The sequence below is a fragment of the Erpetoichthys calabaricus genome, chromosome 4 (genome assembly GCF_900747795.2).
Source record: "Erpetoichthys calabaricus chromosome 4, fErpCal1.3, whole genome shotgun sequence".
NCBI classification, from domain to species: Eukaryota; Metazoa; Chordata; class Cladistia; order Polypteriformes; family Polypteridae; genus Erpetoichthys; species Erpetoichthys calabaricus.
In genome coordinates this window covers 88,694,107-88,711,494 of record NC_041397.2, presented here as the reverse complement: position 1 = coordinate 88,711,494, position 17,388 = coordinate 88,694,107, and the positions used below count along the sequence as shown (strand labels likewise).

At 36.4% G+C, this 17,388-nt stretch overlaps 1 protein-coding gene across 9 annotated transcripts in view; it reads right to left on the bottom strand.

The window, feature by feature from the left end:
* Positions 1-17,388, bottom strand: part of LOC114650151 (dachshund homolog 1-like) — a 448,999-nt gene that overhangs the window by 300,104 nt on the left and 131,507 nt on the right. For all 9 annotated transcript variants that reach the window (XM_051927162.1, XM_051927161.1, XM_051927163.1 and 6 more), the window contains exon 2: positions 5,431-5,546. In XM_051927162.1, coding sequence (XP_051783122.1) covers positions 5,431-5,546 — 116 coding nt within the window. The remainder of the gene's footprint in view (positions 1-5,430; positions 5,547-17,388) is intronic.

Here is a 17,388-nt window from a genome sequence, read left to right as displayed (position 1 = left end):
TCAACCTTCCAAACCTATAACCAATGAGACCCTCAACAGTAGTGCAAAAAATTACATGTGATTAGATTATTTTTTAAAGATATCAGTGTGAAATTTCATAAAAAAATATGTAAGTAATGATAGAAATATTCATCACCACCTAAGAAAATCTGGATACAGTTTTGATTTAGTGTTGGGGTGGCTCCTAGGGTAGAGCTTGTATGTACTCAGCGTATTTAAATAGATCTCTTCTCTGGAGCTTCAATTTCCACCCACAAACCAAACACATTCTCTCACGACACTTGTTATGTATCAATTTCTCCATTGTTTTCTAGGTAATATTTATGTATACCCTATAATAGACTGGAATCTGATGTGGATGGGTGAAAAGTCTGACTAGATGGTTTCCCACTAAGCCTCCACTTTCTCACTCTGACAAAATGATGTAACCTGTTAATGAATATTTTTTCACACAGAGCATATTTAAACAATAATGGTGGTCACAGTGAAAATTTTCTATTTAGAACAATGTTATCTTTTGTTTTTGTCCTTGAATTAAAAACATTTAAAAAAATCAATGGGTTTGCATTGTAAGAGAAAAATAACATTACTATTAAGACGCCACTGTGATTGTGTGACTGATATTCTCAGATGTTTTGTCTATTTTTACTGTGTACCTCTAATTTCCTGTTTTATTGAACTGTGTGCTTCTTGGCCATGGATCTACTCCCAGGAAAAACTAGATATTTAATAATTTAAGTGAATGAATGTATATACAGTGCATCCGGAAAGTATTCACAGCGCATCACTTTTTCCACATTTTGTTATGTTACAGCCTTATTCCAAAATGGATTAAATTAATTTATTTCCTCAGAATTCTACACACAACACCCCATAATGACAACGTGAAAAAAGTTTACTTGAGGTTTTTGCAAATTTATTAAAAATAAAAAAATTGAGAAAGCACATGTACATAAGTATTCACAGCCTTTGCCGTGAAGCTCAAAATTGAGCTCAGGTGCATCCTGTTTCCCCTGATCATCCTTGAGATGTTTCTGCAGCTTAATTGGAGTCCACCTGTGGTAAACTCAGTTGACTGGACATGATTTGGAAAGGCCCACACCTGTCTATATAAGGTCCCACAGTTGGCAGTTCATGTCAGAGCACAAACCAAGCATGAAGTCAAAGGAATTGTCTGTAGACCTCCGAGACAGGATTGTCTCGAGGCACATATCTGGGGAAGGTTACAGAAAAATTTCTGTTGCTTTGAAGGTCCCAGTGAGCACAGTGGCCTCCATCATCCGTAAGTGGAAGAAGTTCGAAACCACCAGGACTCTTCCTAGAGCTGGCCGGCCATCTAAACTGAGCGATCGGGGGAGAAGGGCCTTAGTCAGGGAGGTGACCAAGAAACCCGATGGTCACTCTGTCAGAGCTCCAGAGGTCCTCTGTGGAGAGAGGAGAACCTTCCAGAAGGACAACCATCTCTGCAGCAATCCACCAATCAGGCCTGTATGGTAGAGTGGCCAGACGGAAGCCACTCCTTAGTAAAAGGCACATGGCAGCCCGCCTGGAGTTTGCCAAAAGGCACCTGAAGGACTCTCACACAATGAGAAAGAAAATTCTCTGGTCTGATGAGACAAAGATTGAACTCTTTGGTGTGAATGCCAGGCGTCACGGTTGGAGGAAACCTGGCACCATCCCTACAGTGAAGCATGGTGGTGGCAGCATCATGCTGTGGGGATGTTTTTCAGGGGCAGGAACTGGGAGACTAGTCAGGATAAAGGGAAAGATGTCTGCAGCAATGTACAGAGACATCCTGGATGAAAACCTGCTCCAGAGCGCTCTTGACCTCAGACTGGGGCGACGGATCATCTTTCAGCAGGACAACGACCCTAAGCACACAGCCAAGATATCAAAGGAGTGGCTTCAGGACAACTCTGTGAATGTCCTTGAGTGGCCCAGCCAGAGCCCAGACTTGAATCCGATTGAACATCTCTGGAGAGATCTTAAAATGGCTGTGCACCAACGCTTCCCATCCAACCAGATGGAGCTTGAGAGGTGCTGCAAAGAGGAATGGGCGAAACTGGCCAAGGATAGGTGTGCCAAGCTTGTGGCATCATATTCAAAAAGACTTGAGGCTGTAATTGCTGCCAAAGGTGCATCGACAAAGTATTGAGCAAAGGCTGTGAATACTTATGTACATGTGATTTCTCAGTTTTTTTATTTTTAATAAATTTGCAAAAACCTCAAGTAAACTTTTTTCACGTTGTCATTATGGGGTGTTGTGTGCAGAATTCTGAGGAAAAAAATGAATTTAATCCATTTTGGAATAAGGCTGTAACATAACAAATGGTGGAAAAAGTGATGCGCTGTGAATACTTTCTGGATGCACTGTAACAGTAGTGATTATTTCTGCTACTTTATAACTCTTAGGAATTTTAGTTGAAATATGGCATAGTCTCCTTATGTATATTAGCATGCTCTATGATACAATGGAAGCCCATCTAGGGTTGGTCCCAGTCTTACTCTTGATAGTCCTGGGATTGGACCTTGGATCTACGCAATTGTGTAATAGCACCTATAATGTGTCACTGAACACACATGGCACTCTAATAAACCTAGCTTGATAAAGAAGTAAGAAAAACAAGAAAACACCCAACATCTGCTGGGCTACATTTTGTTGGACACAATAACCCATTACTAGAAGTGTATCTTTTTTTTATTATAGGTGATAGGAGGGGCTGGCATGTGAAAGAAAGGAAACGAAAAAAAAAATCAAATAATGTGTGATTCTTAAGCCATTTTATATTTTTTGAGTAGTTATCCTAAATACTTGATGTTTGATTAATTGAAAACTCTTAATTGGCCCGATTTCTGTATGCATGTTCCCCACAGTGGACTGGTGCCCCATCCACTTAAGATTTCTGTCCACCTGCCAGTGCAGCTAGGATGGGCTATTGCCCCTGCATGCCAGAACTGGATTAAGCAGTTTAAATGAATGAATGAATGAATTAGTATCTTTGCATCAAATGAGGAGTGGACCATGGTGTAGTCTTTGTCAGGGATGTAATGGTGCATCATCAACCCATGGCATTGGGGATCTGGAAATTCATACCAATTTGGACAATGAAAATGATGAAGGCATGTCCCTCAACAATGAATGCAATGACATTAATACATCTGCTACATTCTTTTATGTAGGAATGTTTTGTTAAAAAGATATCATAAGAGTCTTGGATAATTCTTTCTGTATTTCCATATTTGAATCACTTATGGATTAATTAGCGGAATCTGCATCACACAGTGAAATAAAGTGTAGAGGGTACACTGGCAACCTTATGGTTTACAGTGAAATGGCTAAAACAATAAGTCAAAAGTAACTTCTTGAGTATAACAAACCCAAAATTAATTCAGAGCTGGAATGGAGCATTACTTCATTAGTTTGTCACATGGTACATTCATTCATTTAATGATCAAACGCACAGCCAGTTTAGGGATACTGAGCTTTGCAACAGCTTGCTTTTGGACTAGGAAGAGGAAAATATCATTGCCAGTGAAAATCCTCACTGACATAGGAAGAACAAATTAATGTCTCACATAAGGCACAGGAGCCCATATTTAAACTTAATCTTGCTCTGTGAATTGTTTAGCATTTTATTTTTTCATTAAAAAATGAGGTTCTAAAGCCAAATGAAGGGGGAAAAATGTGTTGTAAAATAAAAAAAAAATACTGTGCACTGAACTCATCAATTAAAATAAAAAAATGTCTTCCTAGAAGTATGTATGTACAGAATTTCTATATGTTTTTAAAGCAACTGGTGATTGAAAGCAGCTGCTTTTAGAGATGAATAACAGTTTAATAAAATACACCTCTTAGCAGATTTTCTCATTTAAGATTAATATCCAAAGCTTTTTAATCTAAACAGTGCAATAATTTATAAAAGTAAATACTAATAGTAGTTTGAGATTTAATCTTAATTTAGCAGTAATAATAATGAAGGCAATGGCTGCTATTTTTTAGTGTTTGCTTCTCTAATAATACATTTGCAGCAGAACAAGAACAATAACATCTTTAACAATTTACTAACAAATCCATTTAAGAGTGTCATTAGAATTATAGCTGGCAAAGTGGTCATTGCTGCTTTCTCAAAGCTCCTGAGTCCTGGGTTCACATCCCAGCACAGTCACTACCTGTGTGGAGTTTGCAGGTTATTCTCATAATTCAGTGTTTTCTGTATGCTAGTTTTCCTCCCACAACCACAAACATGCATTTTAGATTAGCTGGTAACTCTAAATTGTCCCTAATTTAGTGAGTGTGTGGGCGGTGTGTGAATGACAACCACTTCATGCAGGCATTGTTCCTGTCATGGACCCCATGCAACCTAGAACAGGCACTAGCCACCACAAACATGAACTGAATTATGTGGGTTTGAAAATGGGTGGAAAGATAAACTGAGATTACAAATAGTTAAACAAAACTTGTAAAATGAGCCATTGCATCCATCCATCGATTACTGAGCCTGATTACTCAAGTTATATGGTTGTGAGAGCCAAAGCCTGCCTTGGCAGCTTTGGATTTCAGGGCAGAATCAGTCAGGACATTTTTTATTTATTTAATATTGTACATACTTTATAGTTGCAGCACATCAGTGCACAGTGAATTGTCTTGAAAAATGAACTGACAATATTATCTACTTGTCAGTTGGATTGTAATTCTGGTTATCGTCAGACTTTTCCACCTATTTTTTTTATTTTTCAAAAGTTAGGACTTTCAATATAAGCTTTAGAACAACAATTTTATATGTTTGAGCCATATCAATTTCATCCAGTAGTGACATCTTCAAAAAATCAAATGCATTTTTATGAGATGCGAGCCTGTCAATGTTGATGTGGAGTCTCCCCTGCTTTGGTAGTTGCTCCTAGGACTTCCTTTAGAATTCCACTTTCAGTTGATCTATCTACTGGCCTTCAAATTTACTTACTTTTTTCTTTCTTCCCTAAAAATTGTAATACTGTTGTGTTTATCTTGTCTGGTGTTTTAGCAATGCTTCCATAAGTACTGCTATTCAAATATACAAGTAATAATACACTAAAGCCTTTATGTGACATTGGGAATGACCCAACTAATCTGAAATTGTGAGATCCATTGTTGTCTCAAACCAAATATTCCAATTACATGATCACAAGTGGGCAGGAGCCTGTCTCAGCTGCACTGGATACAAGACAGGAACAAACATTTGATCCCCAATCACAGTGGGACAATTTAGGGTCACCCATTAAGTGCATGCACACATCTTTGAGATATGGAAGGAAAAGCTCAGAAAAAAATCTGGCTATGATTTGAACCCAGTCTCCTAGAGGTTTGAGGCAGCAATTATTCTGTTAGAACTCAGTTTCAAAGTGGCCTCCTTTGTAGGTGCCTGTTGGTTACAGAAGTCATAACCCACTCACCTGTAGGGGGAATCATTCCTGGAGACATGAGGCCTGGGACGGTGTGCGGCATGATATGAGGATTTTCAGGGGATGTGACACTCTGTGTCCTCTTTGGAGGCCTCCCGGGTCTGGAGCTGGATGGAAAAATTTCAAACAGAGAATAAACTATAAATGTAAAGAATAAGGAATAATAGATGTACCACATTTTATTAAATGTGAGCACATGTTCAGCAAATAATATTTTTTTCAAGGACAGTTGCTTTTCCAGTTAGAAGTAATAGACTTTCAGTACTAATTAGATTACATGCTGAATTCATTTCCTTCATTGAAGATCAACCACTTTTGATGCATAATTCATTGCCAGCACCTTGTTACCTGCTCCTTGGTATTAATATCCAGACAATGTTTGAATTGCCTCGTTTGCATATGCTAAAATTCTGCACACAGCTTTCAGCTTGAAAATTACATGTTAACTTGTAATAATTATTGCAGTCAGGCTGCTATTGATTTATGAGACTTTTAAAAACCAAATATGTGTAGTTCTTGTAATGAATGATATTTTAAGGTTCTTCAGGAAATTAAAAGGCAATGGCCGCCTAAGGAAATGTTCTGCTTGTTTGATTTAATACTACAGTTAGCTGGAAGGTGGTATGAAAGAGTGATTCAGACCTGTAGTACATTTCTGATATGTTTTATTACTTCACAAGATTGGCCCAGTATCTAGATGATAAATGACAATACAAGCCTAATCTGGAATAAAAGGGCTCTCCAGTGCCTTTCTTTTCATTCTTTTTTTTTTAAAACATTATCAAGTTTGTTTTTAGCTTAACCCTGATGGTGTGAAATCTCAGCAGATGTTATTGGTATTTACCGCACCAACAGGGACGAGGTGACATATTCTCAGTAAAGAAGAAACAAGGGAAGCAGTGGCTCCATTAACTTTGAAGGGACATTTATTTGCAGCAAAGTAGAAATTAGACCTGATTCTTTATTTTATGAAAATCAGATAAGACCAAATCATCATATTTAAAGCATCTCACAGAGTATCAAAGCATATAAAATTTACAATGCCTTGGTGTCTCAGCAGTGTACAGTTATGGTACATAATGCACTTTACTATAACAAATGAATCTTTGTATTTTGTTTAGTCACACTTTTAATAATACTTTGAAAGTGTCAGATTCATGTTGATTGCCCTGCTGGATGCTACGTTATATCTATTAATAAGCGGTAGAGTGGCACAGTGGTTAGTATTGCTTTCCCAGTGCTCTGTGATTCTCGCTTTGAGTTCTGTTTATGTGAATTTTGCTTGTTCTCCTTGTATTAATGTGAGGGTTTTCTGATTTCCTGGCCAGGATTTGAGTGACCTTGGGTGAGTGGGGTTAGTTTGCCCTGTTATTGAATGTTGCTACATGTTTTTAGGAAAACAGCTGAATGTCTTAAAAGACCCATCCATCCATAACATTTTCTAATCCACATATTAAATTTAGGGTTATATGGAGGCACTGACTATCTTGGCAGTATTAGGCATAATACCCTGAGTGAGATGCCTATGCATTGAAAGGCACACTCATATTTACACATACACACACACACGCACACACACACACACACACACACACACACATACATACACTGACTTATATTTGGCCAATTTAGAGGTGCAAATTACTTAAATTAAATAAGAATGTTGTGTACTAGGCGGCACGGTGGCGCAGTGGGTAGCGCTGCTGCCTCGCAGTTGGGAGACCTGGGGACCTGGGTTCGCTTCCCGGGTCTTCCCTGCGTGGAGTTTGCATGTTCTCCCCGTGTCTGTGTGGGTTTCCTCCGGGCGCTCTGGTTTCCTCCCACAGTCCAAAGACATGCAGGTTAAGTGGATTGGCGATTCTAAATTGGCCCTAGTGTGTGCTTGGTGTTTGTGTGTGTCCTGCGGTTGGTTGGCACCTGCCTGGGATTGGTTCCTGCCTTGTTGGCTGGGATTGGCTCCAGCAGACCCCCGTGACCCCGTGTTCAGATTCAGCGGGTTGGAAAATGGATGGATGGTGTGTACTTCTTTTAGGAGATAGATAGATAGATAGATAGATAGATAGATAGATAGATAGATAGATAGATAGATAGATAGATAGATAGATAGATAGATAGATTATTCTTCTTTTTTGCCAAAAACAAAAGCCAAGAGTTCACATTTATAAAGTGAATTTAATATTTCAGCTGTAGCATTTTTATTAACAGAATCTAATATGGGGAAGAGCATCCCAGGGTGCCCAAACGTTTAACACTTCTATAGATACATGCATATAATAAATTTGGTTCACACGTAAAACATATTAAAGCAACACACAGTGGTCTCAGCCAAAATTCTTTACCACAATGCCTGACTTTGCAGCAGTGCAACTGAATCTGAACCCAAAGAGTTTCAAGTTCATAAGTTCAACATCTGGCCCACTATATGGCAGCAAGCCAACCACTTTGCAACTTGTATTTTTTTTCAAGATTATGAAGTGATACTTGTCTTAACAGTGGTGTAGAAGATAGAAACTGATTGATTGTGATCTACCAGTGATGTAAAGGCTTAAAGATTAATAAGCAGTTGCAACAACTGCTTATGCTGTAATTACTGCAATTATGATTGCACAGTCACAGACAGCAAAACCAAACCACGCTAATGAAATCTGATTGAGAACACAGAAGCTGTCTTGGACAGAAAAAACAATCTGGTTTTCTTTTAACACCATCCTAAAGGCCCTTTAAAACAAAATATAGCAAAACATTTCATTTTTTATTCTGTATTTGGAGCACAGGTAGCTTAAATTGAAATATTGATGATGCTGGCATCTATATGGTTTATTGCCCAGTGCACTGGCTACTTTACCACACTAAGTCATGTTTTGTGCTCTCAAAGGTTGCAAATGCCCTAATGGCAGCTTCAGCAAATGAAGGGGGATTTTCTCATCTGTGAAACCAGGCTTCACCAACTGACATTCTTCCCACACTGCAAGGAAGAATTCAACTGCATACATAGCCAATTTTATCACATACAGTGCAGTATGAATAATGTAATGTGCAACATCAAAAATGCAGATACAAAAAAATTTTTTGAATGAACATGCAATACTTTGCTGATACAGGTTATTCTTTTTCAGGTCTACATTATATATTAATTGTAACAAAAAATAATAATTTCTAACAATGGCAATTTTTCTTCCCTGAATTCTCAATATATTCTTACATTTTAAGTGGTGTGGAAAAAACAAAGGATGTTAATAAGGACTTGCTACACAGTCCTAAGCACTCTTAAGAGAGTGTTTTTTGCACTGCTCTTACTACAGCATTGGGTAACATCTAACCAATTATGAACAGTATTGGTAAAATGGGGCTCTTTTATAGGACCACATGAAAGTATTAAATTGGACCCATGCCCAAAATATTATTTTCTCAAAGAAATAAATTATTTCTGTATTTAAAAAACAACAAATAAGCCTGAATTAAAATGTACTGTTGACCACTCACTGCCCATTGCGGTCTCTTTTCTTAAAATGGAGTTTAACGGCTTGCCATTTTAAAGTCTCCCCATATGGTTATGTATTTAAATAAACAGCAGAACACGGGCCAAATTCTATTAGCCTCTGGGAAGCACTATACATAACTATAAGTCTCTAAGAAATGGGGTTATTTTTATATTACTTCCCACAATTGAAATAAATGTGTTCTCACGCTACAAGGCTGCATGCTCGCCTGCCTAAATGGAGCTATGAGATCACAAAGATTTATGATGTAGGAAGTCATGTTGATTAAAAAGGAATGTCTGAATAAGTAAGAAGAGGGGAAAAATAAAAAGTGCCAAGTGACCACAACAACGAGTCATAAGATGATCTCTTCTATAACTTCATTTTTAGATGCTATTTTACTTTACATACTAAAGCAAACACAGTCAAATCACATTGAGAAAGGAATCCATTAACACAAAGCGTGCTTTTCAAAGGACCAAAATTCCTGACCTTTAAAAATCTCAAAAGATCAACAGTAAATGGATTATTTTCTGCTGGTTTCTCCAAAACCATAACTGTTGAACTGCTTTCCTGAATTAGCAAGTCGCTGCAGCAGCCGCCATGATTCACTGGAGTTTATCTTCAGATCACTTAACATGGCCATTCTTGTGGGGGTCATTTTTGCTCTCTTATTTGTCATCAGAATGGATGTTCCCACAGGTTGTATGGAATATGACCACACTTACAAGAGTTACAGGAGCTAAAGTCAGCAAATTCACAATCACATAGCCCACGCTTTCATGTGACTGAAACAAATTATCCTGTCACTGCTTTTGGCTCGTGTTAGCATTGGAAAGTTCACTCCACTTTTATTTATTTATTTACTGGTTATGCTACAATATACCATAGAAAGATGCTCTACATTTACTCTTAAATTCTCAGTTCTTTTTCTGCATACACAATATTCACATTTATTGCTGGGTTAGTATTAGTTTTCATTTTTTGCGTGGAATCTCTCATTGTTCAATTTGGCCTTTATGTGTTATTTAGTGTAATAAAATTTAGCATTTTATCCCCCTTAATTTGTGTTTTTCAAAATTCACCTGTTCAATGAAGGTACTGGACCATAAACCCCAGAGTTGCCAGTTCAATCCATGCCTCTCACTCCATGCCTGAGAAAATCATTCAATCTTTCCACTCCTTCTGAAGTTGTAATGTATTCTGACTTTGTAACACACCTTGGATAAAATTGTCAATCAAATAAATAATAAATAATAATAATAATAATAATACTGCGGTGGGTTGGCACCCTGCCCAGGATTGGTTCCTGCCTTGTGCCCTGTGTTGGCTGGGATTGGCTCCAGCAGACCCCCGTGACCCTGTGTTCGGATTCAGCGGGTTGGACAATGGATGGATGGATGGATAATAATAATAATAATAATAATAATAATAATAATAATAATAATAATAATAGTGGGTACTGGTGGTTAGCGTTGCTACTTCATGGGTCCAATATCCTTCGTTCAAATCCCATGTCCACTGGAATTCAAGCCCAATGGCCATGAATTGGACAAAGCAGGTTTGGAGAGTGAATAAAGGAAAAATAACTACAACATACACTCATCTATAATAATATGAATTGGATCGCACAAGTTGGGATAGTTGATAAAATACAACTGTTAAATGGAACAACAATATCAATAAAATAATAATGATTGGTGGATTAGGCAGGTTTTGAAAATGGATAAACTGATAGATAAAAGTGAATTAAGATTTACAGGTTGAAGGTGGGGATAGGTATAGGTAATTCACAATTAGATATTCACAAACAAGCAGGCAATTCACAAACACTTATCCTAAATTCTTAGGGGAATTGGACTGACAAAAAAATCCACAAAATTAAAGCAGTAGAGAAATAGCTTATTTTTAGCTAATTTTCAAACTGCCACCAGACCAAAGATCAATTAATTTAAATAATATTTTGAAATATTACCTTTCTGAATGGTTTGATTTTAACCTCACTTTTACTCAAACAGGAGCTCATTCCTTTTTTAAATTAAGGCAAATGATGTTTCAGAAATGATCATGTGAAAATAATGATATATAAATTGTACAGTCAGCCAAAAAGTACAAATATTAGATTAGATCGTATTAGATAAACTTTTTTAATTCCATGGGGAAAATCAGAATTAAGGTTTCAGAATATAAATTAAATATAAAAATGTCTGAAATTCTAGTATTAATTGCAAACTTGCAAATACATTTCTGTTTGGTGAAACATCAAACTATACGATATAACATAAACAACCTATCAATAGCCAACTCATAATACAGTTCAAGATAATAAGACGCTAGCTATACAGAGTGTCAGGTGTATGCTGTAGTGGGCTACTATGAGTGTTCATATATCCTTCCTTATGTGTCTTCATTAGTCAGCAGGAATAGATCTCTATCACTACTGCCTCAGCAAGCAACGCGATCTATAGGAGGAGAACAATGAGCCACTGCCTTGAGACTGAAATGACCATTACGTAAGGACTATTTGGATATGCATTAGTGTTTGGGAGTTAGAATGAGTTCACAATGAATGTGCATGTGCATTTGGGAAATTTCTCATCATTTAACTGTAATAGCTGAAGCAGTTACAAATAAAGGCTTCTGTTACTGTCCAATATGAAAGCATAGCCCCTAGCATGACTTTCATTACCTAACAAATGACAAAAGGTAACTCCTACACCAATTCGGCTGAAGCTTTGAAACAATACACACTTTTATCTTCAAGCAACCTTGTTTAAAATGACCTTGGCCAAACATCAGAAGTAAAACATTAATTGTAAATGGCAAAGAAAACAGAATGCATTTTTTTGTTTGAGGGAAAGAAATCCCGTACACTGTGCACCACATCATTCTTTTCATGCTATGACTGATCTTCCTTGTCACAGAAAGTGACTTTGTTATACATGCTAGCCTGCAGACAACAATCCACAATAAAATGCATGTGACTGCCTTGAGGAAGAAGTAAATTTTCTGATTTAGTTTCTTAAAGTGTGTATTTTTGCAGTGTTTTTGAATTTGTGTAAAAGTTATGTGCTCTGTTTACAAATATTAAAGAGTAGTTTGACAAAATGTATGTGTAAAATGAAGTAAACATTTAATTTCATCTTCAGTCTCAAGAATACTTCAACTATGACTAAGAATTGTAAAGTTGAAAATGTTCAACAAACAGTTTCAAATACCTGGTTCAATGATTTGTTTAAAGAGTTGGATGTGTCTACTAGTTGATATCCCAAACATATAGCTATGATTTTGAAATACTGACCCTGTTACAACATTTACTCTATATACACGATATACATACTAAAAAAATATTGCGCTAAAACCCCCCAGATTTGTATAATTTTCCAATGTTAATAACATTCATTCAATCTCATTCATTATTTTGACTTACACATACCCTCATATACATATTCCATGACGTATATGGCTTTCTTAACAAGACTTTGTTAAAGGTATTATCACTCCCGAGCATGAGAGGGTGCTGTTGGCAACTATTTTATAAACCTTTTACCTCCAGGGCTGATCAACTCCAGGTCTAGCAACGTCACATCCTCTGCTCTCAGACCTGAAGTCCTTCCTCTCGCGTCTAGCCTAGAATATAAGTCTCACGCTCATCGCAAGTTGGTACTGATTTGTGGAACCCATTGTGTCCGGGTAAAATAGATCAAGGTATGCCAGGTGAAATGTTTTTACCTAAAAAAATATGATCTGAGCACAACTAAATACTTAATAATAATGTCCGAATTTATTTACAGGAATAGAGTTGTACATCTATAATATACAGAACAGAAAAAGAATAATGTATGTTGGTGCAGTGGTGAGTATCGCTTCTACATAGCATTTTTTTTTTTGGTTTGTTTTCTTCAATTCCTGACCTAGTCACAGGCTATGTGAAATCTGTAAGACTCTATGTTGGGAAAATATGAGGGGCTATAAGTGTTAGTGTACCCTTTAATCCATATTTTTTCTGAAACATCAATTCAATTAAATTCTGTTCAATGCAATTCAATTTGGGATATTTTTGTATAGCACTCTTCACTTGAGTGCAGGCTTACAGTGATTTGACAAGGTCTTAGGTAAAATGCAAATACAAACTTTACAAATTACTAGTTATATAATGAATATACATAAAGACACAGATTTGTTTAAAAGGACAGGGAAAAAAGTAGTTTGAAAACGATTAACTTAAATGAAGCACAGCACTACCGGTGCATCAATTAATTGCTGAAAATTGGCCAGTTGACAATGGAGGAGAGTAAAACAAACACTCCAGTCAGCAGCATCCCCAGGTGAAAATTAACCCGTCTCTTCTAAATTACTAAAAATTGACTCAATGGCAGTATTATATGTACAAACTATAGTATGCAATTTAAATTATATAGAAAAATAACAGTAGATCGTGCATGTGTTCTTTTCTGTGGGGAGACAACAGTTTTGAGTGAGTGACTTCGAACATGGTCAGGTAGTGTCTGCCAAATTCATTGGAATGAGGAACAGCAAACCTACATGTTACAGAATCATGTGCATATAAAAATGGGCCACCACCTACAAATGGTTCATTCAGTAATGGGTTGGAATCAAACAGCTAATCACACTACTTTAGTTAGAGTAACATATTGGCTACAGGAAGTCCATAACCAGCTAAGAATAACAGTGGTGCTAAAAGAAGAATACCAGAACATATAAATGGTCATATTTTAACATATTAGGCTGGTAACAACTGGATAAAGCTCCTTACCAATGAGCAAAGAAAATGAAGATGCAGTGGACTAAGAGATAAGCATGAAAAAATATGATATGATCTAATAAATTTCGTTTCCTGCTGCTTCACACTGAGGTTATGGCCATCATCTGATGAAGACCTTAGGAGTGTAAAAGTCCATCCTGAGGGGTTTCAACAATGTATGTAATTGTGGTACACATTGGTTTCCTTAATACAATTAAAGCAAAGATAAGAACATTATTATCATTCAGCTGTATCCCTTCATCATAACAGTGTACTCATCTATAACTGTGCTTTACAGCATGGTAATACTCTACACCAGAAGGCTAGGGTGAGCCTGGAACAGTTTTAGGAAGACTAAGGAGAATTCAGCTTAATGCAGTATGCTCCACTAGTACCCAGATCTCAACCAAATCAAGGTGCTCAAAGTAGAGAGTAACCAGAAGGAAATCTGTGACATTTTAATGTTAATAAGAGCCAGCAGTCTTATGCTAACTTTTTAACACCTTGTTGACTCCACGACTGGACAAAACACCACAACTTTAACTTGTTATCAGATAGGCATCTCATGGTGTGTGCATTCATTTAAATTGACTTAAATATTGATAAGGGCACAAAATATTAAATTACAGTATGTTAAGGTGATTTTACTTGAGGACTAACTTTTTCTTTTCACTCTCACAATTTACTTGTATACATTCATATTTTAAGTAATGAAGTCACTTCTTAATTACTACATTCTGCAGTTTATAAGGTCTACTTAAACAAACGGACAGTTGACCAAAGCAGTACTATTAAATGCAATGCTACTTGCATATGGTTTTAAAAACTTTTTTGAGCAAATAAGCACAGCTGACAATTTTGCCTATAAAGACACAAAAGAGTGTCTTACAGTTCCCTTATCCTTTGGTATCTAAAATTGCCTGTTTCTGTAGATTGTGAGAATTTTACTTTAGTTCTAGGTTATGTAAACAGAAAACCAGATGTATATCTACATTTCTGAAGCTACACATTTTTGACTGTTGTTTATTGTTCAAATATTGAATTTCGCTGGATCAAATGAATCAGTTATAAGCTTGCGACTAAATGATATCAGCCAGTCAACTGACAACATCTGTGCTTTCTTTTCGTGGTGATTTGAAGATATTATTTTGTTTACTCTATAGATAATTGCTGGGTTTATACTTCTGATTTCAATTTAGGAAGAAACAGGCCGCGTTACCTCCAGGGTCCAAAGCAGCAATATGTTACAAATACAGGATTTCACCCTTTTTTTAGTAACCATGGAAAAAGAAAATAGAAATGAACTTTCCCTGAACCTTGCTTCTTTTAATGGACTTGGTCCATGTTGACCCAGCAGTGCAGGGTGGAACTTGATACTATCGGATAGACTCCTGCTAAAGCAATCAGATTAAAGGCAAACTATACACTCCATTACAGCATTAATTTTAGCTCAACAAAGCCATTAGAGCACAACGGCCTGATTCTATTAATCATTCTTTTCTTACACTGTTTATAGGAAAACTGCAATTAACTTGAGCGTTCAATAAAATATCAATGATATACTATCATTGCTCTTCCACTTGCTTACTTTCATTAGTTCCCTGGATTTTTTTTTTCTTATTTATATTATCACCGTATTCACCTTCATCTCAAAGCAACACTTACAAAGCTTGTTCACAAACTTTTGGCCAAAAAATTTCAGTTGAAAAATTGCAGAAAAAGAGTAGAAGAAAAGAAACACACCCTAATAAAATGAGTTTTTTTTTATATTAGCATAGCCAAAATCAAATATAATCTTAATTCTGTTCTTACCTGCACTGTCTCAGACAGCTCTTACTTCTTTTCATTTTTGCTCTGTGTATATTTACAATACATTTGTGCTAAAATTATTTTCATTCACTGCACTTCCACTTCTTTATCCAAAAAGAAGCAGTATTTCTTTGTGCAAATCCTGACGTCAATCACCAAAAACGAGTACTAAAAAATTGGAGAACAATGACATTTAATTAAACACCTTTCACAAACATGCATGCCCAAATACATACATCCATATGTAGGAATTTCCCATGAGAATTAATCTCATTTTACAATGCTCTGACTTTATATTGCACTGGACAACAACATGGGGTTGTCAGAAAACAGCATGAACTAAAATGACAACACTGACCTTTCTGACCTTAGTTCTCAATGCGCTGATCTACAAAGCAAAGACCCTCCTAGTATGAAGGGCTGAAATTAGTGTACAGACTTGCAGGGCTCCACCAACTCAGACAACAGCTCAATTGTAAGTGCCAACCAAACAGTCAATGGAGATAGAGCCCTGGTTCCCACCTTTGCTCTAATGGACACACTGGACTTTCATTTCTAAGTGTGCTCACAAACTCTAAAGATTCTCATTTTCTAAAATATTAATTATCTTAATTCTGAAAATTAAAATCATTTTGTGTTCTCCTTAGATAAAACAGTATGTTAAATGCCTCAGCCTCTAATAACAATAATGCACTGATTCTCTACTGTCATTTTATGTTTAACACACATACAGTTAGTATAACATTGCTTTGTTTGCTCTCCTTTCTTTAAACTTAGCTCTCCAGCTCATTTTATTGCTCAATGTGTGATGATTTAATGAGTCAAGGGCAGATTCCATTCACTTAGCGATTCATTCAGTTTTTAATTCATCAGTTCTTCTTTACAATCTGTACTCCACTTGTTAGTTTAGATGTATAGCTATTAGATTAGTAAAAAATCTGCTTTATACACTAACACCTCAATATGTACACTTATTAACCAGTTCACATTGTTGGACGGGGTGATTACATTCAGTAATTCTGTCTTAAATTACACAATTTTCTTGCAAAATACATGTTGATGAAATACATGGTGCATTAAAATTATTATGTGTTTTATTAGCAAACTTTTTTTAGCACAAGAAATTTGCTTTGAAAGAAGAAAAGCAAGCCCATTGTTGCACAATGTGACTCAGTTCAGTAAAATTATTTGTTCAAAAAAATTCAGGAGGTCACTACACTCCAAACAACCTCTTCTGGATTTTGTCATCTTGTGTTTTGTATGACATCTGAGTGCCAATTTCTCCAAACTTCCTACAACAAAATCTTGCTTTGCACTCCTTGCCCATTTCTCTACGGGTTGCATGGACCAGAATGTGATAACAGATAATGCCACAAAGGAGTGTGGTGACTCCTGCTGTGAAAATAATCAGGCAACTTAAAAATGTGAATCAACCCAATTATTATTTTAATCAAGGGGATCCTTTGGTGATTAAGTGTGCAGCTAGTCACAAAACCAATAGACTGAAAGTCCACATTCTGATGATCCATCATATTTGTTGCTTTTGATATTCACAGGGACCAAGCTTTTATTCACTAAAGAAATTCCTGTTGAATTCAGTTGGCATTCAGAGGAATATAATGAAATACTGCTAGAAATGTTCAGCTAAAAATCCAAAGTTTTTCAATTTGATCACCACTCCTAACTCACTGTGTAAGTCTCTCAACTGGTGAATGGTCCATAGCACAACTGTAACACGTAATTTATAAGATGTTTTGAATAAATTTATTAATACATGCATTACGTGACATGCAGCAAAATGTGCAAAAAGAGGTCTTACAATGAAAACTGCTCAATTCTGAGTAAAACTGCAGGCGATATAGGGTCACGCATGAGATGATTTCATAATCTTCAAGT